The 27,921-nt window shown below is 40.6% G+C and overlaps 1 protein-coding gene across 2 annotated transcripts in view; it reads right to left on the reverse strand.

The window, feature by feature from the left end:
- The window catches only part of galnt17 (polypeptide N-acetylgalactosaminyltransferase 17), a 34,699-nt gene extending 18,385 nt beyond the window's left edge, over nt 1–16,314 (reverse strand). The window contains exons 1-4 of one of the 2 annotated variants that reach the window (XM_075472838.1): nt 15,611–16,314; nt 15,138–15,487; nt 14,036–14,219; nt 5,558–5,724 (exon numbers count right to left, since the gene is read on the reverse strand). In XM_075472838.1, coding sequence (XP_075328953.1) covers nt 5,558–5,724; nt 14,036–14,219; nt 15,138–15,378 — 592 coding nt within the window. In that variant the 5' untranslated portion in view covers nt 15,379–15,487; nt 15,611–16,314. Of the gene's footprint in view, nt 1–5,557; nt 5,725–14,035; nt 14,220–15,137; nt 15,524–15,610 lie in introns of both variants that reach the window. The other variant, XM_075472839.1, reaches the window with a different exon arrangement.
- Nucleotides 16,315–27,921: the final 11,607 nt, after the last annotated feature.

Raw genomic sequence — 27,921 nt, forward strand, 5'->3', positions numbered from 1 at the left:
TCAAAAATAAAATCAACATCATAAAAACATAAAATCATGTGGAGGCAGAGTAGGCTTGCTTAAATAAAAAAGTCTTCAAGCCTCTTTTAAAATCAGTCAGTCTAAACTGCTGCAACGGAGCAGATGTGATTCCCAGATTTATCCAATAACAAGAATCAAAAGGATGAGCTTTGACTGACACTTAGGAAAGCAAACAAGTTTGACAAATGATTTAGCAATAAATCCAAACAAGACCGTTCATAAGCTCCAAACTGTTGACTGTTTTCTCTAATTCTCCATCAACACTATAATGTATACAAGTCACCGTCACTATGCAGGGCTGACAGACTAAAAGGTATCACAACTTTACTAAAATCTGTTATTTTAGAATAGAATAGAAAAATACTTTATTCATCCCCCAATGGGGGAAATTCAAATTAGTCAAGTAGCTCAAAAAATTATTAATATTTACAATGATTGTATATTAACAACAATAATAATACCAATTCTAATAAAAAATACTACTACTAACTAATAATGCTAATAATAATAACAAATTATTGAATTAATTAATTAATTAAAAAATAAATAAATAAAAATATATTTTGAATAATTCATTTACCCAAACATCATGTACACATAAGCAGGAACAGGAAGTTGATACCGATCTCATTCCTCTGTTCCCTTTGGTGCTGTTTGGAGCTCCAAACAACACCAAAGGGAGGCTGCACCTTCCTGAGTGTCAGTGAATGCGCCTCCTTTGATCTCTCAATCAAGTCATCAGCCTTTTCCCCACAGACCCAAACACTCCCCCCTTCTTCCTCTCTATCACATGCACGCACATACTTAAACATCCCCTAAAACAAGAATCCATTTCTCATTCTCTCCGTGTCTTTCTGCTCTTATCTTTGTCTTTCTCGCACACGCTCGATCACAAAGTCATTTCCTATGCCGCCTTTTCTCCGTCTCACGCCCGTACGAGATGTGCGAGGCAATGCTACAGAGCCGGGTGAAAGCCGGTGAAACTGGTGAGTGTTTGCCTGCCTTGCCCTCTGTGCCACTGCAATGTCTTTCCGCCTGTGATGGATAGCGTGCTGTCAGCCAACCAGCGGTGTCAGCTGAGACGGGCACGGCGGAGGTGCTGTGGTGCTGGGCCTCAGCTGGCTCGCTGCATGCGTCTTGTACCGACCAGCCTCACTCAAGGCTGCCACAAAATGAACTAAATCTGGTCCTGACCAGATGTTAACCTCAGATGAACAACAACACATGACACATTACATTGTGCCATTATTTACTGAATAAAAACTGAGACGAAACACAGAATCAGTGCATCGTGTCTCCTCGAGTCGACCCCCTTTCCCTGTATCCCCATCTCTGTGACACATAAAACCCCACAGCGAGTATCTTCTCGTGCAGAATGCAGAACAGCCATTTCAGATCGTACTGAAGCCGCTACACAAAAACTCAGAGTGGAATTGACCAAAGCAGATTGAAGTGTATCAAGAGAAAGAGACTGGAGCCACTGGAACTGATAATTCAGCTCACTTTACCGTGAATAAAAGCGTCCCAAAAAGGGATTTCTGTGGTCGCAGCATGTGTTTATCCGCTGAAACGGAGCCAGCTCTCTGTCCTGGTTCATAAACTGAGAACTGGGACGTCCTGCTTTGCTGGTGTTGACCAGGATTGTGCACTGGAAAAAATCTAAGTCTTACCAAGTATATTTGTCTCATTTCTAGTTAAAATATCTCATTACACTTAATATAAGACACAACTGCCTAACAAGTACTATTTCAGCCAGATATAGGGACTTGTTTTAATACAAAACATCTTGAATATCTTGTTAAATGAAAAAGTCTGGAAAACAAATTGTTTTGAGTCACATATCATATGAAACAAGCTTTTTTTTACATTTGAAGAGGTTTTTAAGCTAATTTCAAGATCACTTTTAACTCAAAAGTCCTAAATATCACATTTTATTTCAAGAAATCTTGACAAGCCGATTTTCACTAGTTCCATTGGCAGATTTTTTTGCTTATTTCAAGTAAAAACATCTCGTATTTGTTGTTTTTCTTACTTATTTTTGGAGGGGCGTTTTTTGTGTAGCTCTCGTTGGAGCAGCACACATGCTTTTTGTCTGAATATTCTTCAGAACTGAAAGTTTGTGCCCTTTAAAAGGGTGTACATGCATTATTTTACTGTAACACTGTCATATCAGTGACTTGAAATTGTTTTAAAACGACAGAAACATTGTTTTATCACAACTACTTCTGGGACAATATAAATGTTCTTGGGTTATTGTGACAGATCCGGATCCAAACTGTTGCTCAGCTTGATGTGTTTAGCATTAAAAGCACCAGTTTATCTTATTAATAGTCAGTCACACACATTGTTATGCTGCTGAAAAGGATATTTTTGGGGGTCAAAATGAAATATAAAAACGTCTGCTTTCTAAACTGTTAAAACCTTTGAATGTCAAACTTTTCTCATTACTTGCCTCCTTTTTGTTTCTTGCTCTGTTTGATTTCTGATTCTGTGCCCTTCAACGTTATCGAATCCCAACAACAAACAGCATTGACCACTTTGTGATAACTCTGAATTATGGATGAAACTGGTCCAGAACAAATCATTTTCTATTAATTTCTTTCCTCCCAAACTTTCCATGAAAACTTCACTCTGCAGCTCATTAAGGAAATAATGTACCGTCAAATAAAACTATTGTAGGGTCTGATGGGTGAGACAGGCACAGTTGGTCATGTCCTCCATTTCCTTCAGATTTGTCTTGTTTTCAGTTCTGTTCGGCTGCTCCTTCCTTTTCTTCCGGATATGTATTGCTTGTGCTCCGTCTCCTCCTCTCTGTCCGACCTCATTTATCTCAGCTCCTCTTTGTTTCTCGTCCTTTTCATCTCTCTGCCTCTTTCTCCAATTGCCTGGTCTGTTCTTCCTGCTTATCTATTATCCGTTGCTTTGTATTCTCTTTTTCTTCTCTCCTTGACCTTTTTATTCCGCTCAGGTTCTCCTAATTTTCCCCACACCTTTCTATCCTCCCTGTGCCTCCTTTCACTTTTACTCGAGTTTAATCTCTTCCCCTTCTCGTCTCACAAAGCCCAACTTGGCAGCCCGGCCCAATAAATAAGACAGGGACGTCTCTCCCATGACAACCAATTGGGCGCTCCGCCTCTATCTGCCTGTCTGCCTTGTAAAAAATATGACGCCATCAGTCATCACAGCCAAAGCTGCTCCTCGGCACAGTGACCGCAGTTTTTCCCTCGGAGACCATCACACCCTTGTCTGGTCGAGACAACATCTGAAGTTTGATGCTTTGGTGACATTCAATCCGCTCCGTCTTGCTCTGTGTAACAAGTTTTACTCGTCCTGTCTGTTGGCTTGAAATGACACAATTTAAATATTCAGGTTTGTTCACACTAACACTGACAGTATCTGCCTTGATTCTTTCACCTGCACTTCTCTTTTACTAAATTAGAAAACATTAAATCATTCATCATGATGAGATTTGTCAGAATAAAATGCCAAAGGAATTTAATACTGCCAGGAAATTTAAAGAATAAATCAAATTCACCACCTGAATTTACAGAATGGGCATTTGTTTTTCAATCTTTTTTCTTCATATTCGATGACCAAAGGATTCACTGGGCTGATATTGTGAAAGAGTGGTTCAGCGAGCGTGATGCATCATTTTCACTCATGGACTGGCAGAGGTGGGTGGTAACGAATTACATTTACTTGAGCAAGTTTTTGAAAAAATTATACTTCTAGGAGTAGTTTTAAATCTCTATACTTTTTGCTTTTACTTTTATAGATTTGTGCAGAAAAAACTGTACTCTTACTCCGCTACATTAGGCTACACACTGGAAAAAACTCAAAGTCAAAATATCTCATTACACTTAATATAAGACACAATTGCCTAACAAGTGCTATTTCAGCCAGATATAGGGACTTGTTTGAAAACAATACATCTGGAATATCTTGTTAAATGAAAAAGTCTTGAAAACAAATTGTTTTGAGTCACATATCATATAAAACAAGCTTTTTTTGACATTTGAAGAGGTTTTTAAGCTAATTTCAAGATCACTTTTATCTCAAAAGTCCCAAATATCACATCTTATTTCAAGAAATCTTGACAAGCCGATTTTCACTAGTTCCATTGGCAGATTTATTTTGCTTATTTCAAGCAAAAATGTCTTGTATTTGTTGTTTTTTTACTTATTTTTGGAGGGGCATTTTTTCCAGTGCAATGAGCTGGTTACTTTTCTTCTTACCTCTTTGGTATTCTACGCCTCATTATTTTTATCCCCCCGCGTACGCCTCATTTTAATGTTTTATTCTGACAGAGAGAGAGACTTCTGCCAAAGGCTCTACCACCTGACTGTGTTCCACCAATCAGACGTAGCCCTGCAGTCTGGTCACGTGACCGTACTCAATCTCAGCGGCGGGACGGGTTAGCTTTAGCATTAGCAGTCGTAGCAAACAAACAAAGAAACAGATGAAAAATGTCAGAACCAACGGTGGGAAATGAAGACGCAGACGAGGCCTCATACTGAAAGCATGTTTACCTTACAAAGAGTGAGAAACAGCAGCTACATTATGTGTCTTCTGTGTCAACCAAAACAAACGCACATTTCAGCAGAAACTCAACATCTAACTTGAGGAAACATGTAGCGCTAAGTTTCCTAAATTCTGTTTTTTTCTCCATGGATAGGTGAATGTTTGTTTTTTAGGTTACATATGGGTTACATATGTTTTAAACATTTCCTTTTATTTATTTATTTTATCAATTGGATGAACTCTAATTTGCCTAAAGGTGATTATTTAGTATTTTTGTCTGTCTGATTGAATGCTTATGTTAACAAATAAATCAGACGTTACTCAACAGTTACTCAGTACTTGAGTAGTTTTTTCACCAAGCACTTTTTTACTCATTTGGATGACTACTTTTTACTTTTACTTGAGTCATATTATTTTGAAGTAACAGTACTTTTCTTTGAGTACAATATTTGGCTGCTCTACCCACCTGTGTGGACTGGCCACCACAGAGTCGGGGGGCTGATTCTCCCACGTCAGAACCATCTGAGACCTGCACTGGTGACGTCTGAACAGCTGTTCAGTTGCTAAGTTTTTCTGACATTTTCTGCAACTGTAATGCAGATTTTGTTGTGCTGGTGAGGATGGTCTGACTTGGCATGATAACATGGAGACAGCCAACAAAAAAAGTTGAATATTTTTAGTTTTATTTGCTTAGTTGGTTTCTCTTTATCTGCATCAGGGACATAAACTTTGAAGCAGCACGGCATCTGAGAACCGCCACCTCTGAAGCTAAATCAATTCCATCCTTTAGCACCAAAAGAGCACCAACTTATTTTCAAATGTTAATTCCTCCAGCATTGTTTTGAGCATTTGAAGGAGTAAGCTAAGTCAAAATCTTGGCATGCTGGAAGTCTTCTTCCCCCTTTACTTGTTTTATCCTCTCTTTCCTGACTTCTACAGGCAACTAAACTCCACTTAATATAATATTCAGGATTCAAATGATTTGAATTATTATAATTCTTCCATCTCTACTGACCGTCGTCGCTGTTGTCGTCCACCAGGATGATTTCTTTGAGCAGGTGAGCCGGCGTGTGATTGACAGCCGAGTGGACTGAGCGCAGGATCACAGACAGAGCCTCGTTGACGAAGATGAAGATGAGGGAGATTTGGGGGAGGTCTCTGGAGTAGCTGACTTTTCTACATCTGCAGAGAGATAAGCAAGCAGATCATCTTTAGAATAAATCCTTTTATTGCTGCTGTAAATGAGCTTCCTCCATAGAGTAGATGACACCTTGTACAATGAGGAAGTACCTTTTCTTGTTCAGCTATAATCACACAGACCTTTTTTAATTGTCCTTTCCACCGGGTGGCTGCTGAGGAGAGGAGGCCTATTTTTACTTCAGTTTAAGCAGCTCTAATGAAGAGGAAACAGGTGGGGGGAGCACATATGGAAAAGGAAATGTCTTCTTTCGATGTTTATGTTGCATGCCACGAGTGAGATTAAATTTTAATTACAAGCCATTCTATAACAATTCTAGTGTCCTCATTAAAATTCATAAGATTTGACGACTTTTGGCAGTTGCCAGAACAGTTATTAGTAAATTATATCTACTCTATGATATATTAGATTCACATGCATGAATATTACAAAGATGGCTGTGAGACGTGAAAAGAAATAGTCCCATAATAACCCAGCTTTAAGACCTGGTAAGGACCTGATGATGTTTAAAAATGTGCTGCATCCGAAGAAGCTTCCAACAGAAAGTGCGAGTGTTTAAAAGCACAAAAGCACCAACCCCCCCAAACTGGTAGACTGTGTTATGTAAAAGTGCAAAAAGCGTCAGTTTTTAACGACAGCATCAATTTCAGGTTCAAAGGTATACATTAGAAGAGAGTTACAAACAAACATACAAGGCGTTAGATGCAATAGATGTACTGAGGATCACAGCTAACACAATATTACACAAGGCAACAAAAAGAAATGGCACAACAGTGATGCAACTAAGCACAAGAACTCCCTCCAACACTGATGAAAAGATTGTGAGAACACCTGGCAGATCCAAGCATACCTATTTCCTTCAATAGGACATACCCAGTCCCCCTAAACCATAATGAAAATGTGTATTTCTTTAATGAGAACCAGTTTGAACTTTTTGGCCCTAATTTTTAAAAGAATAATAGAAGTTGAACTAATGCTATGGCTGGTTATCTTCAGCTAGATGTGGGGCTTTAAAGGGATAGTTCACCTCTTTTGACATGAAGCTGTATGACATCCCATATTAGCAACATCATTTATGAACATTTTCTTACCCCCTGCTGCGTCCTGTGAGCCGAGTTCCAGCTGAGTTTTGGCGTTGACGAAGGTAGTCCGGCTAGTTGGCTGGGGTTTAAAAAATAAACCTCACAATCGCTTGGAACTATTTTCTCTCCCTTCGTATCACTGCGTGCTGCCGCCTGCCGACAGCCGCGCCTGTTACGGTGTTTGCTGCTCGGTCTACACAGCACGCAGTGATACGAAGGGAGAGAAAATAGGGCCAAGCGATTGTGAGGTCTGACTTTTTCCTGGAGAACGATTTTGTGATGCAAATGTATTACTCTTTTGAACGCATATTGTTTTGAGAAGCAAAACGGTTTATTTTTTAAACCCCAGCCAACTAGCCGGACTTCTTTTGTCAACGCCAAAACGAGGCTGGAACTCTGCTCACAGGACGCAGTTGTCACACCCACGGGGTTTTCCCCATGTTTTTAGTTTGATGTTTTCTCATGTTTTAGGTTTATGTTTTGGTTTTAGTTGTCACTCACGTTTTTGTCCCCAACTGCACTCACTCCCAATCACAACCAATCACTCCCAGTTCCCTATTTAGTTTCCAGGCTCCCCTTTCAGTTTGTGATTTCTTTCCACGATTCCACCATTCCCCTGCCACGCCACGCCACGCCACGCCACGCCACGCCACGCCACGCCACGCCACGCCACGCCACGCCACGCCACGCCACGCCACGCCACGCCACGCCACGCCACGCCACGCCACGCCACGCCACGCCACGCCCTAAATAAGTGTTATTCATGTTATGCCAAGTCATGTTCTTTTTGTTTTTCCTTAGCCATGTTTTATTTTCCAAGGTTTAGTTTTGACATCCGGCTCAGCCGCGCTTTTTGTTTTGTCTTAAGTTGATTAATAAACCCAGTTTGCTTTTTACACCTCTGAGTCCGCCTCCGTGTCCTACCAACCAACACACGACAGCAGCAGGGGGTAAGAAAATGTTCATAAACGATATTGCTAGCATGGGATGTCATACAGCTTCATGTCAAAAGAGGCGAACTATCCCTTTAAAGTGAAGAGAGAATCACGAGCCTTTCGGCATGACAACCCAAAGCAAACGTCCAAATCAACAATGAAAAGGTTTCACCAGAAGAGCATCAACCTTCTGGCACGGACCAGCCAGAACCGGACCTGAATCCAGATGAAAATCACAGGATGAAGCTCTATAATCTCAACCAAAAGAATGTGGAAAACGTCTTTTATAACTTACATAATAGATGCCACAACTGTTGCAATAAGAGTTCAGAACAAGAGAAGCTGAGGACGGTTGGCTCGATGTAACCAGTGACAGCAGAGTCGAGGAGATAAAAGAGAGCAGCTCGAATCATTACAAATGTGAGAGTGGGAACTTGTCTCCTTACGAGTACAGCTTCATTGATCATTCTCAGTGTGACTGTAGGAGTCAGCTCATCAGCTCATGGCTCTGTTTATCCCCAATGCTGGCAGATTTGTGGCAAACTTCAATCATGTTGGTTTATGTATCAGTCAACTCTGACTCTCATGAATATATGGAACATCAGCAATGTGCCAGCACAACATTAGATCTGTGTTTTTTTTTCTATAATTTCCTCATTTATTTCCCTTGCTTCTCCCGTGTCACGTTTAACCGCCACCTCCTGCTCCGCAGTGTAAGGAGAGCTCAGTGAAAACACTTATCAGACTCCAGCTAACATGCTGCTGCTGCTAAGCCTGAAGATATCACACACCAACACGCTTCACAGACCACTTTGATCCCACCAACATGAGAGACCCCCCTGGGTGACAAATAAGAGCGCTGGATTCTGCACCTCATCACCCTCAAAGCCGCACACACACGTTCAGCTGGTGGCAGGAATGGGCCACGGACTCTTTCGTCATTAGTGTCTTTCAATGTACTGTTCTGTTACTCATTTAAGCAGCAATGTGGACCAGAGAAGAGTCTAAAAAAAGCCCTTGTGGAGAAAAGCTGCACCGTGCAAACGTTAAACTCCACGGAGCGATTTGCAAGTGCGCTAGCTGAAGAACACGCACAAGCATACAAAATTCTATATGTAATAGGCAAGGCAAGGCAAGGCCTCTTTATTTACACTGTAAAAAAATGACGTTTTTGCTTGAAATAAGCAAAAAAAAACTGCCAATGGAACTAGCGAAAATCGGCTTGTCAAGATTTCTTGAAATAAGATGTGATATTTAGGACTTTTGAGATAAAAGTGATCTTGAAATTAGCTTAAAAACCTCTCCAAATGTAAAAAAAAGCTTGTTTCATATGATATGTTACTCAAAACAATTTGTTTTCAAGACTTTTTCATTTAACAAGATATTCCAGATGTATTGTCTTCAAACAAGTCCCTATATCTGCCTGAAATAGTACTTGTTAGGCAATTGTGTCTTATATTAAGTGTAATGAAATATTTTGACTAAAAATGAGACAAATATACTTGGTAAGACTTTGATTTTTTTCCAGTGTATATAGCGCATTTCATACCACAGGCAACTCAATGTGCTTTACATAAAGACAAGGCATTTAAAAGAACAGCATAAAAACAAGCAATTTAAAGAGAAAAAACTTAGAATAAAAATTAAAACACAGTTAAAAGCAATCAAAGAAGAGGGGAAAAAGAAAAATATAAACTCAACCGTAACCACACGGAAAGAGAAATGTTTTTAACCTGGATTTAAAAGTGCTTACAGTTGTGGCTGATTTCAGTTCTGCTGGTAGTTTGTTCCAGTTGTGTGCAGCATAACAGCTAAAAGCTGCTTTACTGTGTCCAGTTTGAACTCTGGGCTCCACTATCTGACCTGAGTCAGCAGATCTCAGAGCTCTGCTGGGTTTATACTCTGCTAGCATATACTCTACTAAACCATTCCGTGATTTGTAGACGAGCAGCAGAACTTTAAAATCTATTCTGTATCTGACCGGGAGCCGATGTAAAGACCTGAGAACTGGGGTGATGTGATGTGATCTCTTTGTTCTGGTTAAAACTCGGCTGCAGCGTTCTGAATGAGCTGCAGCTGTTTGAGACTCTTTTGGGGGAGTCCAGTCAGAAGACCGTTACAGTAGTCAAGTCTGCTGGAGATGAAAGCATGAATCAGCTTCTCCTGATCCGTTTGGGACATAATAATAATAATAAGTCTATATTTTGTACCTGCTAACCCCCTTCTATACGTATGGGGCCCCACAGTTGAGAGAATGCATGACTCAAACTATCTGAAGACCAAACCATAACCACAATGGGGTCAAATGTGTTGCTGCTCAGAAAGTATTCAAGGTTAAAGTCGACACACAACACACTGCGGGCTTTCATATCAATAACTGGCCTGACGGTGCATTGATAAAGATCATTTTAGGGTTGTTATTTGTCCAAAATTTAACATTTCTGTTGCTGAGATGAATGTCGTTACTAGGGCTGAGCAATTTTATCGATACTGCGATATATATTTATATTTCGTTTCCCAATAAAGTATAGATTTTTCAGCCGTGAGTATCGATTTATTCATTTTTTTATTTATTTTTTTAAAACATTTTTTTAAAGCAAACTTTATTGAAAAGTCAGACGTTACAATTAGTGAGAACACCGAACATTAAGGTAACACAATACAATGCCAGGGGGTCACATTCTACAAAACAGTGATAAATTAGTTTGTGACATGTTCGTTTGTTTCTGTTTGTCTGGCGGTGTTTTCCTTCCGGTTCAAAGGTCGGACCACCGGTCCAATCAGCGACGATTCATGTGAAATCACACTGTCCCTTTTTTTTACCCCCAGACAATGATGTAAGCGTATCGAATCGTATCGTATCGTATCGTATCGTATCGTATCGTATCGTATCGAATCGCATCGAATCGTATCGAATCGTATCGAATCGTATCGTATGCCGTAGGCGGTGCCCACGCCACTGGAAATTTGCTTTTAATTTATGTCAAAGAATGGATGATTGATTAATAGCAACTTGTTCTACTGTGGGTTTAGTGAAAAGGCTCTGCTCTGTGAGGTCGCTCTCAACGAATCAAAACCTTAACAAGAAGTCTGCTCTGAAAAAATAACGTCAACATGTTATATTAAAGCTAAATGAATGAAATTTGTTGCACCAAAAAATAAGCCAACTGAGAGAAGGCTTATAATAATGTAGTTGGAATGACTGTGCTGTGCAACCCGTAACAGTGACGAGTCTTTTGATTGTCACACAGCTGTGAATTATCCAGTGACTGTGACTCATGAATGAAACAGCTGATGGCAAAATCGGCTAACACAAATACAACTCTGCTCTGCCTGAACTTTAGGTACAATGGAGAGAAAAACTCTGAGATTGGGCACCAATCTTCATTCACTGTTGGAAAAACTCCACTAACACCATCTAACATTGGTGTTCAGTAAGCAGAGGTTGGGTTATTAATCGGCATCGATGGGACACAATGACTGGATGCACATGCTAATCTTTAAAAAAAAGTGCTCACTTTTAATCTACCAAAACACACATTTACTTATAATTAAGTTCTAACATTGAGGCTCCGAAACTGACTGAAAGAGGCGTGATTTGTCCATTTTACCTGTCCACAAACCTGCCGTGTGGAACCAGCCTAATTATGTAAAAAAGATAGGATTGGCAAAACCTGTAATCCATTTAAGCCTGGAAGATACAGTGTAATGCCATTCTTTCATGTCCACCCAGAGGCAGCTTGTGAATGGCTGTATTGTCCTTGGGGCACTGAGGGTAAATAACTGCTTCTGGCAACTGGAAAACATTCAAACGTCTGGCTTTAATGGGTGTACTTGTGTTAAAAAAAAACAGTTTTAACAAGCTATTTAAAAAGTATATTACATTTAGCTGATTTCTAAACTTCCGATGTGTAAATTTTAGCAACATTTAGCGTCCTAAATTCCAAACTGGACCCAACCAAATACCTCCACCTAATCCAAACTATACTGACCACAGATAATGTGAAAGTCAGCCTCTGGAACCAGTGTTTGGTTCATCCCTTCTGGATTATTGTAGCACTGAGTTCATACAACATGGAGGTGGGAGGAGCCATGGAGTCTTTGGATATAAATAGCTCATTGTAAGTGGTGTGGCATAATTACGAGTATTGTGTTGCATTTTTTCTGTTCCTGTTTAGTTCATGAACTTTGAAAAGTAAAATATTAGTGCAAAGTTTGTGCTACATGTTAAATTCATATTGCTTTTTAGGATCTAACTAATTCAGACTTGTAATGGCAAATCCGAAACTCTCTGGGAACTGTATGCTCACAATAATTCAGCTGCCTACTCTGCGGTAACTGACCTAAGATCTGCGGTAAAATAAAGCTAATTACTGTCCATAAAACAGGAGGTTATAGCACAAAATGTCCAGCTTTTATTTTCCTCTTGTCAAAAACATCCTTATAAAATGCAATGTTTAATCATGCAGAGCTCAGACAAGTTCTAGATGTGCTGTAGGACCAGAGAGAAGGAAAACTTACCCGCTCCCTCATTTAAAAAGAAAAGTCCCAATCACCAAATGTATTTGCTTGATATAAAATTGAGCATAATTCAATGAAAGAAACACCTTACACTGGAAAAAATCTAAGTCTTACCAAGTATATTTGTCTCATTTCTAGTCAAAATATCTCATTACACTTAATATAAGACACAACTGCCTAACAAGTACCATTTCAGCCAGATATAGGGACTTGTTTGAAGACAATACATCTGGAATATCTTGTTAAATGAAAAAGTCTTGAAAACAAATTGTTTTGAGTCACATATATGAAACAAGCTTTTTTTGACATTTGAAAAGGTTTTTAAGCTAATTTTAAGATCACTTTTAACTCAAAAGTCCTAAATATCACATCTTATTTCAAGAAATCTTGACAAGCCAATTTTCACTAGTTCCATTGGCAGATTTTTTGCTTATTTTAAGCAAAAACGTCTTGTACTTGTTGTTTTTCTTACTTATTTTTGGAGGGGCATTTTTTCCAGTGTATCCACTGTTGGACAGAAGAGAAAATTCTTCTAGACAATTGTGAGGCACGTAAAGAACAAAGAGTTTCCTTGAAACATCTTTAATATTTGATGGAACTGTTGTGCAGTCAATCTAAAGAGCAAAACTGAAAACAAACTACAGATGCAGCCTATGGAAAAAGGACAGTTACTCTTTAAACTACCACCTTCTGGAGAGGCCCTCACAGCTCTTTCAGAACTTACATTTATTACTCAGTTACAATCAGGAATTAATTGGTTATTGTCTGATAAATCAGTGTCCCGGAGCAAAGTCAACGTGTGGTCATTCACAGTCATTCTCTAAGATATGCCCAAGGTGTCCTTTGGTGACACACCAGCTGTGAGGATACATTGAATGAAATTAACTGGAGGTGTGAGCGTGCACGGTTGTTTGTCTCTATGTTAACCCTGTGATGGACTGCCAAACTATCCAGGACGTAACCCCTTAATGCTTTACTTAATGCTCACCATCAGAGACTTTTGCAGATAACAGCTTTAAAGTATATAAAACAAATATTAGCAGTGCATTTATATTTTAAAAATGTCTCGTTTTTTAACATTCAGCGTCTGCATTCACTTCTTTTTAGTTGAAAAATCAACAGACTTAGACTTTGCTCATATTTTTACAAGTAAGTGCTACACTTAAATTATTCAGCGTATCTTCAAGTTTTATTTCTCTACTACAAAGTGTTCCATTTAAAGCGGTTCGGCGTGAGGTCTGAACTGTTTATGGAAAGGGAATTTCGGCTGAATTATTAAAATGAATCCTTTTAAGGCTGTTAGGACCACAAACTAAATTCCGTCCAATCTTATTGCTTTGGCATGAAAGCAGCACTGGAAAAACTCATACAATATTTGTCTCATTTCTAGTCAAAATATCTCATTGCACTTAATATAAACTGCCAAACAAGTACTATTTCAGCCAGATATAGGGACTTGTTTGAAGATAATACATCTGGAATATCTTGTTAAATGAAGCTCTTTTTTGACATTTCAAGAGGTTTTTAAGCTAATTTCAAGATCACTTTTATCTCAAAAGTCCTAAATATCACATCTTATTTCAAGAAATCTTGACAAGCCGATTTTCACTAGTTCCATTGGCAGATTTTTTTGCTTATTTCAAGCAAAAACGTCTTGCATTTGTTGTTTTTTTTACGTATTTTTGGAGGGGCATTTTTTCCAATGAGACATCTGAGCTCAGAATCGAAGTAAGCTGCAGAAGAATACACATGCTCACTTGCTGGGCCGGTGGTCCGGGATGGTCCGATCCAGAGAGATTCTGTCACTGAGAAAGGCATTGTAGCCGTACTTCTCCCTCAGATATTTAGCATCGTTCTCCTCGGCCGGTGACAGCGTGGCAGGAAGGCCGCCTTTACCTCGACCCCCAAAGCCCTCAATCAGGCCCAAGGATTTGGACAGACCTGGGCAAGACAAACAAGAGTTACATGTCAGAATTCTTTAGTGTGCCTGAGCCGCTCTCCTCACAGGAAAGGCTCTATGGCCCACAGCTGATGGCCTTACCCTGAATGTAATAACCGCCTGTCAAAACAGGTGAATCTCTGAGCTGTATTCACAATATGAGAAATGTCAGCACAGCTTCAAACAGAGCGTGATAAGTCTGTTTGAATTTCACAAATAGGAATAAGTACAAAGAGCATAATCCCACTGCATCCTTCTAATGTGCATTCAGTGATTTTAAAAAAGAACAAATCACAAAGAAAGAAATCCCATTCAAGGGCCGCAAGATGCCAAGATTCAAGGCTTCTACTATCAAACAGAGATAAAATACGCTTCTTCTGTCAGGTTGTGTTTGTGGGCGGCTGAATGATCAAAGTGAGTCTTCTCCTATGTGAAAAGCTGTGTTGGAGCATCCATGTGCTGGCAAACATCCTGCATCCTGCAGGCACTGAATCCTTCTCTGTAGTCGACCCTGACCTCAAACCAGCCACACGGAGCAAAGACACCGACTCTTCAGGGATTAATTACGTACAGTTCTGGATTAGCTCGCAGTGAATAACCCATCCACATTAATTGCATCCATTTACACTCATCTCATATTCATGGTGCCTCAAATTTAAATTGTTTATTTGAAATCAACCATTTGATTAATTGTTTATCTGAAGAAGTTTTAAAATTACTTCCAGTTTAATGGGTTTAGTGCAAAATTGCATCAATCAAATCAGACTTAAAGAATATTAAGGTAATATCAGAGATTTACTGATTCTCTCCTAAATCTTTATGCAGGGTATCCTGTGAATAAGTCAAAAGGAAAGTCGGACAGCTCTGACTTCTCCGGTTTGCATAGATTACTCCTCCCTGAGTAAAATCAGGCTCTTTACCGTTTAACTGCCTGTACACCACATCCTCCAGCGAGCTGAGCCTCTTCAGCAGCACCTCATGGCTGATGCTGGGCCCCTGCGCTGTCCCGTTGGCCCGGGGGTGCCTCCCATCAGCCGGAGCCACCGGACCGGCGGCTTGGACGCTGCGTGTGTTGCACTTGGCCCAGAAGGTCATGAATCCAGCAACCGCGAGCACGTTCAGCAGCAGTAAAACCCTCCATCTTCTGAACACAAAAGCCATTAAAAAGGTCTGGGCTCCGAGTGCTGGGGGGGTCAGGAGGGGGTATGGTTCGGGAGACGCCGCGCGTTCAGCAGATTCGGGGCTCCCTGGGCTTGAGATGTGCGGAAAGCTGCAGGGATAATTCACAACCGGCTGGTTACAAAGTCTGCACAGAAACAATACAAGCCCACAGAAATGTTACTGCATGTGTGCGCCGGTGCACTGACTGCTGGACATAAATCTGGTCTCTTACCATCTGACACAGGGGTTATTTTAGGTTGCATGCCCCTTCTGAGGAGATTTGGGGCGCCTGGCCGTCGGCTGTCATCCCTGTCACCGCCACTTCTCGCCTGGCTTTAAAACCATGCACGGAAGATGCGAGACAAAGACGCCAGCATGTGTTGAGCTTGAGGAAGAGATAGCTACTCCTAAATAATTAAACAGTGAGCAGAATATCAAGTGTGTCCTTTTCCCCTCCTTTGCGTCTAACAGAAGCCGGCAGTGCTGCGGCTGAGGACGGCTGCGCGCACAGATCCTCGGATGTGATCAGGGAAATCCTCCCGAACCCTCAGTCAACATTCAGGCTCCTTGTCTGTTCTCATAACGTCTTCCAGCCGATGCTCCTTAATCACTATGAGAAGAAACTAAGGACAGTGCGCGGATTGTGAGAGGCTAGCGGCGCTTGAAGAAATGCAGCATCCTCTCCAGCAAACGTTGTAGATCCTCCGGAAACGCGGCAGCAGCAAAGGAATACGCTCTTATTTCTAGTTTTTATTCACGTTTCCCTCTTTTTCTCAGCACATACCAACGCCTTCCTGTTATTGTGAACGCCCTCCTCGGTTGTTGTGGCTTGTTGTTTCCTCTTATTCTTTTTTTTATAAGGCGCGCAGTCCTTATTAATAAGGACGCTGGACTCGATCCGGCGACGTTTTCACTTCGCAGGTCAGGGGTGGGTGGGATGTCTGCTCACTGACATGATTCAGTGCGTCCAAGAGCCCTGTCCTTGGCTCCGGTGTGGGGGACTGCAAGATTTCTGCAGTCTGAATATTTGCTTTAAAGGTTGTTTCAATGTTGTTCATTTAATTCAAGAATATAGAAGCTTTGCTGTTCCCCTCACGGAGGGAAAAATCTCATCAGATCACTTTTAGGATGCCTGATCAGTGGCTTCTCTTTCAGCTTTAATAGAATTTAGAGGATTTATTGTGGAACAGCCCTAATGCATGCTGAACTGATCCTGAACATATAGAACCAGTCACAGGTTTGGATACTTATTACAAATGAATAAAAAATGTGTCTAAGTGATGCACTGATGTGAAAAACTACTGCAATACACAGAGCTCTGTCAGCTCCATATTTGTTTTTATTAAAATAACACTATCAGTCACCAAAGAGATATTAAATTGTTACAGCATATATTTACCTTTACAAAATAAAGAAAAACAAAGCTGCGTAATAGGTGACCTGCACAGTAGCGTACCCCACAGTTTGGGACCAGGACCGTGACACACATAATACTACATTTTCATCAGGGATCAATGCACATTCTACTTTACTTTCCAGAGATCTCTCTATTCCGATGGCACCAAGGAAAGTAATGGGATACAACTCCCTTCATCTCCAGTTTTGATTTTTTTTTTTTGCTTGACACTCATCAAAGCAGAAATTCCTTTAGCAGCGCAGCATCTGAACCAAAAATCAGTCTTTTAACACACAGAAACCTCAGCAGATACAAAGCAAGACACAATGTGACCATAGCTTCCAGTACAGGGTGCCACTAAGGGGGCACCAGTACAGATTTACAGTTAATCAGATACTAATGTAGCTTCATATCAAAGGGTTTTAAGTTCGGTTTCTTTAGTTTTTAGGTGACTGTTTAAGTGGCTGTTTTCATATTGATGTTTGGAAAACTTTTAGCCAAGACAAAGAGTTTTATTCCCTGGTGTCAGGTTAGCATGTTAAACCATGTGAATCCTAGTTGGATTAACATTTCAAGTCTACTACATTCCAGAAAACAAATAAACCCTTTTGGTACTTTTGGTTTTCTGGTGCTATGACAATGCTGAGATATCTGTACTAGAAAGAGAGCCTCACTAAGGTGATTAAGATATACTGAGGCATTAACGTGGTGAGACACTTTACTGTACTTCATTTCAGAGCTTTAAAATGTGTGCGTTTGTGCAGAAATGGGTCACCCAGATAGCTGGTATGAATCTAGGTGTTGAGTAACTCTGCAGCCTGCAGAAAGACATGCTAACATTGATCTACAGGCAACCCAGGAGGAGAGAAACATTCAGTATGTGCCTGTGTGGGAAAGAAGGACGGTGGAAAACAAAAGGTACAGCGAGATCAAAACCAGCACTAGGTTGTGTGAGACAAATCAAGAGACAAAAAGCAAAAACATCAAGGGAAAAGAAGAAAAAAGGAGCATCCAGTGAGATGTGCACATGGATGCAGAGATATGAGGAGAAAATGGGGAAAGGTGGGAGGAGAGAGCAGACATTTGGGGATCAGAATTCAAAGGGAGAAAAATCCTAAAGTAGAGACAGACACGCTGAGATGCAGGAGAGAACAAAAGATAGACATGAAGAGGGGGGAGACGGTGTGGCAGCAGCTCCGAGGACATCTGAGGGAAATAAGAAGTAAGAGAAGAGCTGACCTGATATCTGTTGAAGGATCGTCTCAACTCAAGTTGCTCTGGTGAGGCTGGTCAAGGGGTGGGCAGATCATGCTTAAAAAAGGCGAGTTGAACTGGATACGACCTGAAAAAGAGTAAAGACTTCCAGCCACGCTGTGCTCTCAGGATCCAATGAACTCAATTTTAGTGTGTGTCCGTCAGTGGCTAGGTATGCTTCATCTTTGTTGTGTTTCTCATGAACAAACGTGCGAATCCGTAGCTGCACAGTGCAGTTATACAACCCAAATGGGACGGAATAAAAAGCGAAACAGTAATGCACAAGAGGTATTCAACAGAAGCCAACTCATATGTTTGAAATACATGTTTAACATACAGCACAAGCATGTGTTAAAGCTAAAGCTAGACCATCAGCCTTTTGCAGAATACTGGTGTATTGAAGCAAAAATGAATCTAAAATAGTACTGAGATATATGTCAGGAGTAAATTTCTAAGATTGAGGATCAATCACACAAAACTGGTAGCTGGAATTTGTTTAACACTCTTTTAATATCATGTAGATCCTCTACTGTGCCACCAAAACCTGTCGCGACCCATCGACACATAGACTCTGCAAGTTCCCTGAAGATATCAGGCATCGAGACATTTGTGGCAGATCTTTCAAATATTGTGAGCCCATTCCGCCTTGTTTTTCCAACACAAATACCACAAAAGCTCAATTTAATGCAGATCTGGAGAATCTGGAGCTCGTAACACTTGTATTACCCTGCTGGAGGTCGTTTCTATCATGAATGGTGGTCTCAAACAACGATTCAAGAACTTAGTAAGCATGAGACGAAGGTGCACTTTGCTTAAAAATCTGAATAAATTCAACTTGAAGTCTCCATTGCAGCTGGTCCAGGTTCGAGTCCCGGCCTGTGGAGCACTTTGCAGCACGTCATGCCCTGAGTGGATGTAAATGTGTTTTATTTATACAGCCCTTAACAGACAATCCTTACGATGTACCAAAGTGCTTTACAGCAGGTAATAAGTAAAGAGAAGAATAAATAAAAACAAATAAAAACAATAAAAGAACAGTGAAAGCAATAAAATACAACAAAATCAAATAAGATAAAAGTGTCATCATATTATCGTATTAAAAGCCATCCTAAATAAGCAGGTTTTTAGCCTAGATCTGAAGAGGCCCAGGTCAGAAATAAGACGCAGCTGGACGGGGGGCTTATTCCAGAGCCCGGGGGCAGCTTTGGGAAAAGGCTCGCTCACCCCAGGGTTTGTATTCTGACCTGGGCACTTCCAGCAGAAACTGATCTGTTGACTGTCATGCCCATGGACTTGTGTTTTTTAGTTTCATGTTTTAGGTTATGTTTTTGTGTCAGTTCATGTCTTAGTTTTCCCTGCACCCGGTTAATTAGTTCACTCACTGCACCTGTTTATTCCCCTCCAGCTGCACCTTGTCCCAATCACGCTCACTCCCTATTTAGTTTCCTGCCTCCCCTGTCAGTTTTGCCAGATCTTTGTTGTTGTTGTTGTTTGCACTTACCCAAGTTACCTTACCTGACCTGCCTGCGTTGTTTCCCGTTATTCCCATGTTCTTCGTCCCTGTCGTAAAGTTAAGTATTTATTTATTCTTGCCATGCCAAGTCCTTTTGTTTTCTCAGTAACATTTTTGAATCCGGCTTAGCCGCGCCTTTGGTTGTTACTTTGTTTTTTGTTAATGAACCAACCGTTATATTTTGAAAGTCCGCATCCGTGTCCTCACTCACACATCCTGACATTGACCTCAGAGCTCTACCAGGACTGTTAAAAGCTCAGATAAATACGATGGGGCGAGGCCGTTGAGAGCTTTAAAAACAAACATTAAAAGTTTAAAATCAGTTCTCTAAAGGACAGGAAGCCAATGGAGGGAGTTAAGAACAGGAGTGATGTGCACACGTCTGTTGGTGTTGGTTAAAAGACGGGCAGCAGCGTTCTGCACCAGCTGAAGGCGGCTGAGAGAAGACCGGGAGACGCCCACATAAAGTCTGACCTTGAACTTATTAGGGCATGGATGGCTTTCTCAAGGTCATGACGACTTAAAAACATTTTAACTTTGGCCAGGAGACGCAGCTGGAAAAAACTAGTCCTGACGACATTGTTCATTTGTTTGTCCAACCTCAGATCAAAGGTCAAAGGTCACTCCCAGATTTCTGACCGTTGAACTAAGCTTTGGAGACGAGGTGCCAAAGCCAGCCGTCAGTATCCCCAAACACAATGCATTCAGTTCTGTCATCATTTAAATGAAGAAAATTTTGGAAAAAATGTTTGGATGAAAAAAATTGGATGCTCACAAATGTGTTGGAGGCACTATAAGGCCTCCAAAAACCAGATATTTTCACCGGTTGTTTTTTATTCAACTTTTCAAGCTCTGCTTTAAGTAGATGGTGCATGTTGAACTGGCATCCACATGAAAACCAGGATTTATAAGCAGAATACTGCCCTGTAGTTAATCCTGCTGCTATCTCTTCCCCGACAACGCGCAAATATCCGGTCACACACGATTAAAAACACAATGGGATTTGTCAAACCAGGCCCTCTTCTTCTATTGTTTAGGTAAATAAACTGTTTTTTTTGGGTTTTTTTTAATCATAGTTCTCAAAGTGTTGACTGATAGGAGCTCAACTCCAAACGCCAGCGTTGTCCTGCGATCATGTCTGGGTGCACAGGATCCTGTAGAAAAAGGAAGGTTCATTACATTCAGCTGTGGGGCTAGAAAGTCGAGGAGGAGTCTGAGATCAAAGCCAGCACGATAACTGCGGGAGGGTGAGGATAGCCTGGGAGTTATGAGGAGAGGGAGTTTTTCACAATGTCCTAAAAATAGGATGGCGAGCTTCTTTAGTCGACCACACTGTGGGCTCCGGCGCACGTGATTTAAACGCTCAGAAAATTAGCCCTGGGGCTTATACCTCTGCACAAGTTAATTCCATTCTCCATGAGACTTTACCAGTTGCTAAGCAGGATTTGTGTATGATGAAGTTAATCACTGCACTGTGGGGAAGAGGAAAATATAAGATCCAAAACTTTGGCTGCGTCTTTTAACACATGCTTGTTTAATTTTTACACAACAGCCCATTTTACTGGTCCTGTGGGTCTATTGTGATCTCAGCCGGCAGATGCTAAGTCTAATTGACCTTCACACTGGATTGACTGGAGTGGGTGCTTTTTTTTTTTTTCTTTTCTGGGGGATCAGAGCAGTGGTACAGCATGTGGTGGCGGGTGCCGCTCCACAGCCAGAGAGCTAAAGAGTAATTTAGGTCAGGTACCAGCTACTGCTTAGACTACTGACAGTTTCCTGATGAAAGACACCTGCCATGGTGTCTGGTTAGCAGTGGCTACCATGGAGGGATCATATCCTAATCCTACATGCCAACTTTAACACTTCATTGTGCAAACATTTATTGAAATGATGCAAAAAAAAATGTATTAAAACACAGTGCATGCTCGTCTTTGAAAAGGATCTGGCTACACTGAGAAAGCTAAGAAGTCAAATCAGGTCCTACAGTGGAAAAAATCAAAGTCTTACCAAGTATATTTGTCTCATTTCTAGTCAAAATATCTCATTACACTTAATATAAGACACAACAGCCTAACAAGTACTATTTCAGCCAGATATAGGGACTTGTTTGAAGACAATACATCTGGAATATCTTGTTAAATGAAAAAGTCTTGAAAACATCTTGTTTTGAGTCATATTTCACATGAAAAAAGCTTTTTTTGACATTTGAAGAGGTTTTTAAGCTAATTTCAAGATCACTTTTATCTCAAAAGTCCTAAATATCACATTTTATTTCAAGAAATCTTGACAAGCCGATTTTCACTAGTTCCATTGGCAGATTTTTTTTTGCTTATTTCAAGCAAAAACGTCTTTTATTTGTTGTTTTTTTACTTATTTTTGGAGGAGCATTTTTTCCAGTGCATAGTAGCTCAGGCAAAAATGAGTGAATGATACAGGCACTTCACATAGTCTACTTTGTCTAAAATACGCACCGATCAGCCATAACATTATGAGCTGATCTCCCATTGAGTACGTCTTCCTCAAGCAGCCAAAACACTACTACTTGGCATATCTGATTTGTCCATTACTGACAAATTTAAGAGAAAACTTCACCAAACATTTGCTTTCTGTGCTGGAAAGTGTATTCTTTTGAATTGGATAATGGATAAAGCCCCATCCATCTAAGGCTCAGTGGCACAGGGTGACACTCCAATATGTTGCTTTGGGCTACAGTATTTGATGTGTAAATTACACAGCAAAGATGATGTTTTCTGTAAAACATGGGGACCCTTTTTTGTCATATATTGGTTTGAATATCTCTACCTTAACAGAGCTGAGAATGCTCTGGCTCGTAAATGACACCCTACCATTTAATTTATATGTTTTTGTTTATGTGTACCTTTCTTTGATCATGTGAATGTATCATGCATGGCAGTGTTGGGTTTATTTTGCTTGCTCATCTTATTTATATGGGATGACTCCTGAATTTCTCGCCTGTATAAATTTAAATCTGAATTTGAATTTAGATGCGTATGTGAGCCAAATGTGTGTATGTTCGATTTTGTCGTGTGTATTTCTGTTTTGTCTTTTGAAAATTTAATAAACAATGTGAAAGCCAGTATGCAGATTGTCCCAGCAGGACCATCTTATCTTATTTTATCTTAATTGATTTTGTTATATTTTATTGCTTTCACTGTTCTTTAATTGTTTTTATTTGTTTTTACTTATTGTTCTCTTTATTTATTACCTGCTGTAAAGCACTTTGGTACACCGTAAGGATCGTCTGTTAAGGGCTGTATAAATAAAATGCATTTACATTTACATTTCCTCCATCATTCAGCTGGTTGTGTCTGATTGGTGTGGAGTTGTTAGACGGTTTGTTTTGAAAAAGTTGCAGAACCGCTGTAACCTTTACATTAATCAATTCAGTTATATTTTATTAATCCCTGTCGGGGAGTCATGTATAAATGACCGTTATGGATAGCTAACAAAACAGAATAAAAGTCAGTTGGCAAACTTTAGGAAAGTCTAAGTATTACGAGGTGATTGAAATCTTCAGAGATCACCACGGATGGATTGGCATGTAGCTTTTGTAGCTTGGGATTCATCGTCAGCCAGTCACAAAAGAAAACTCAACATGGACATAAACTCCCTGCCAATAGTGCGACATCTCTCTGTCAGCAGCCTTTGTTTTTTCAAATTCAAAGTCTGATTTTGATGCTGTAATAATTCAATATTAGAAAATTTTTTTATTTTTTAATTTATTCAAACTCTGATGGCACAGAAAAACTTCCATATCTTTGCCCATATAGTCTAAAAGCTGGATAGACGGGTCTTAGTTGTTCATGCAGCCATGTTTCTGTGATACAGATAAAACCGCCCTCCAGATATTCCTGCAACGTCCTCGTCTGGGTTCCAAACTCATCCAATTTGTCTGCTATAGATCTCACATTCCTCAGGATAATCAAGGGAAGAAATAATCTAAACTTCCTCCCAATTGTCATTTTGTTCCCCTCTATATCTTAAAGGTCTCGTCTCATTCCAGGCATTACTTGGGCTTTGAAAAGTTCAATCAGCTGCTCCAAGATGCAAACAACGTTGCCACTGGTTTGGTTACACATCTTAACACCCCAGCAGCACAGCATTCAAACCAACACAGAAATCAATGTTTTCCCAGAGAAAAGCTCGATAGAATATCACAGAAAGACACAATATGTGCAGAGCTATGGCAGCAGGCTGCGAATATAGAGCTGCATCATTCGAAGTCAAAGAGTATTTGAGTTGAGGCGGTTTAATAATTCCAGAAATGAATACAGCCTCATGTCTGATGACCACTGGAGGAGAAAGCTGTTGCCATGTGGATGTACGGGGGCTGCAAAAGTGTTTAGGTGGGTGACAAATATCAAATTCAGGATGCAGGAGACAAAATAACCAGCGTTAGTGGCTTTACCTGTCAGTCATTGTAACGTTGTGGCCAGGTGTCCTTGGTCTCAAACCGAAATGGAAACAGCCACATTGGTTATGCAGTGTGTGTGTGTGGTGCCTGAACCTCTTTGTAGTCTGCAGCAAATTCTGCTTAATGGTTCTAGTTCCAGTCCAATGATTTCACAGCCCATCTTAATGATCCAATTCTGACGGTTAAAGTGATTGTTGCTAAAAGCACCGAGGCAAGCTGTTATGTTACAGGAAATAATAGATTTAATGAAACACCTGTGAACAATTAATAAAACTGGATTTTACAGCTTCCTGAGGAAAGTTTGGATATGCTTGAGCTCTCGACTGCATGGCCGTTCACCAGTGAGGCAGAAACACAGAATTCTGGTTTTAGAAGCATTCGGGTTGAGGCAAACACCACGAGGAGAAGTCCATCTCAGCTGGAGGTTTATTGTCAGAACACCTAAAGCTAATTGTTTGTAGATCTGAGGTCCTGCAGCCATTGTTGGGGGTGAAGAGCACTCATGGGGCTAAAATAGAGAGCACTAAAAACTGTTGTGAACACACTCAGGATAGAATGAATATTAGGGCCGGGCAACGATTAAAATGTTTAATCTAATTAATCACATGATTTCCCTGATAAATCACGATTAATCGCATTTTTACGCAAAATCCAAAAATGAATCCAAAAGTAGTGTATAGCTTTTAGCATTTAGTTTTATTTTAAATGTGCTGCCATATGAATGAAAGTGCCATAACATTTGTTGTGCAAACACACTTTTAACATCAGCATCTTTCTGTAGTTTTTATGTAGAAGCCTCGCTCCACTGTCTGTTTCCTTGAATGACTTGCTGCTATCAGTTGTGTGTTTTGCCTTTAAGTGATATTTTAGACTGGAACTTCTACGCTGAGAAGACAATTCAACTTGGCAGTGTTTACAGATGACTTTGGTTCTGTCGACTCCGCCGTCTGGAAGAACTTTAAAATGAAAATGGCCGAGTAAAAGTTTTCCGGTTCCACAGCAGACAGCAACCGACTTTTACAATAATAACATAAATAATAAAACAGGGGTGGTTTGTGGCGTAGTGGGTTGAGCAGGCGTCCCATGTACAGAGGCTATAGTCCTCGCTGCAGCTGGCCCCGGTTCTAGTCCCACATCGGACGGCCCTGTGCTGCGTGTCGTTCCCCCTCTCTCTGCCCCCTGCTTCCTGTCTCTCTGAACTTTCCGATCCATCAAAGGCACAAAAGCCCAAATTATTTAGTTTTTTAAATGAAAAAAAATTTAAATAAAATAAAAACTGAGTTAATGCGCGATAAAATATTTATCTGCGTTAAATAATTAACGAGTTACCTCGCCCAGCCCTAATGAATATGCATTCAGATTACATCCGTCTGTCTGTGTTTTTATGATGATATGAACGCACGCCGTCCTGGGGACACATTCTGGACCACCTGCAACACCTGAGGTGACTCCACACAAGCAGGTGAGCCAACACCAGGATGTTTATAGCTCTCCTGATTCCTGAAAGCAGCATAAAAATTCACAGGATGAATTATTCACAGAAAACCTCCCGCTCATCTTTTTTATTTCTGCATAGACGGTCAGCAAAGCAGCTGTGAGCGCAGCTCCAAAGCTCTGGATCCGTCCCGTAAAGTCCTGGGAGTTGGTTTTCATCCGGCCCTGACCAGATCAGTACGATTTACAGCCGGCTTGATGTGCATTTTGGCTTGTGGAAACGACATGGAACAACTGTAGTCTCAAGCCAACTAACTGTCAAAAGCTAAGGAGCTAAGGGTTATATTTCATGTGAGCTGGATAGGAAAGAATACATAAAGATGAGGCACAGCTGCCAGCTCACTGGAAATGCTACGACAGCAATCTGTGAGAATATACTGAAGGTTTTACTGGACTGTCAATGACACACAATGAAAAATACCAGGATTAGCAGGAGGCTTTATACGAGTTGCCTGTAACCTATTGATTGGCACTGATTGTATTCCATTACATCAATCAAATCACGACAATATCAATTCCATATTAAATATGACTCAGGTGCATCTGAAACATGCTAACGTCTGAATAACGACATAGTTATTGAAATTGTGATTTTACAACAAATAATCCAAAGATTTAGTGCAGATTTGTGTCCTTTAGGAACTAAATTTTAGGGTTTGAGTCTTCGCTAGGCAGCTGCAGACATCATCAATGTAAATGTAAATGTATTTTGTTTATACAGCCCTTTACAAACAATCCTTACACTCACGCAAGCCTGGGGATCAGGTAGAAAGCAGAAGAGGTTTGTTTTACTACTATTTACAGTAAAATAGACCAAAAAAAAGCAGCACATCGAAATAAATATCAACATTTTTGTTGATTCAACTTTTGCGTTTTGAACACGTTTTTTTAAATGTTCTTAAATAAATGTAAATGTAAATGTATTTCATTTATATAGCCCTTTACAAACAATCATTACAATGTACCAAAGTGCTTTAGAGCAGGTAATAAATAAAGAGAAGAATAAGTAAAAACAAATAAAAACAATAAAAGAACAGTGAAAGCAATAAAATACAACAAAATCGAATAAGATAAATAAGATAAAAGTGTCACCATACTACTGGGTTTTAAAAGCAATCCTAAATAAGTGTGGTACACCCCAGGGTTTGTATTCTGACCTCGGCACATCCATCAAAAATTGATTTGTTGACCTCAGAGCTCATCAATGAGGAAACTAAATGTCTATAAACAGGGACTGAATCAGAACAAACTTTTATCTGAACAAAAAGAGAGCATGTTTCCCGTGGCAGTGTCCCAGCAGGTGGAGCTTTCTACAAAACCTATCAGTCACATATGTCAACAGAGGAGCCCCGATGAGAGCCGGCAGGCTTTCCTGTTACAGGCACACAGAAAAAAGGCATCGAACCATCAACATGCCAAGAACGGTCTTTAATCTTCAGCCATGCTACAGACAGACTGCCACGCTGTGTGTCATTCTTGCTCCCATCCTGTCATCCCCTGCGTCGCTCCTCAAACTCCCCCCTTCATGTTCTGCCAGGCCCCACTGAGCTCCACCGCTCCGGCTGAAAGTTTACTAAATGAAACCAAGCAAACTGTCACACATCTGATTTATTTCTCAGGACAAAAATAAAATCCATCCTCTTTCATTTCTCATGACATGCTAAAAATTCCACTGCCGCAGGTCTAAAATGAGACAAATCGAGTCTCGGATGAACAACAACTCCTGACATATTACACCGTGACATTATTCATTTCACTAAAAATGAGCAAAACGCAGAATAAGTCTGTGGAAAACTAAGTGAACCCCTGATCCAGCAGCTGGTTTCCTGTGGGACGTTCTCAGTCTCTCTCCTGGTTGAGGAGGAATCTTGTTCCCACTCTTCTCTCCAGCGCTGCTTCAGCTCATTGAGGTTTGCAGCTCTGGTTTCTGCACAGCTCTCTGAAGGTCCCACCACAGCATCTCAGTCAGGCTGAGCTCTGGACTCTGACTGGACCGTTGCAACACCTCGATTCTTCTCTTCTTCACACATTCTGCTGTAGATCTGCTGCTGTGTTTGGGATCTTTGTCCTGTTGATGAGCCAGTTTCAGCCCAGCTTTGACTCACATTAGACTCTAGAACACTTTGGTATCCAGAGGAGTTCAAGGTGGACTCAATGACTGCGAGGTGCCCAGGTCCTGTGGCTGCAGAACCAGCCCAGATCATCAGCCCTCCACCACCGTGCTTAACAGTTGGTGTGAGGTGTTTGTGCTGATGTGCTGTGTATGGTTTCCTCCAAACGTGCTGCTGTGCATTATGAGCAAACATCTCCACTTTGGTCTGGTCTGCCCAAAGGACATTGTTCCAGAAGTCTTGTGGTTTGTTCAGATGCAGCTTTGCAAACCTAAGCTGTGCTGCCATGTTCTTTTTAGAGAGAAGAGGCTTTCTCCTGCAGCCCTTCCAAAGTCAGTCT

The sequence above is a fragment of the Odontesthes bonariensis genome, chromosome 9 (assembly GCF_027942865.1).
Source record: "Odontesthes bonariensis isolate fOdoBon6 chromosome 9, fOdoBon6.hap1, whole genome shotgun sequence".
NCBI lineage: Eukaryota > Metazoa > Chordata > Actinopteri > Atheriniformes > Atherinopsidae > Odontesthes > Odontesthes bonariensis.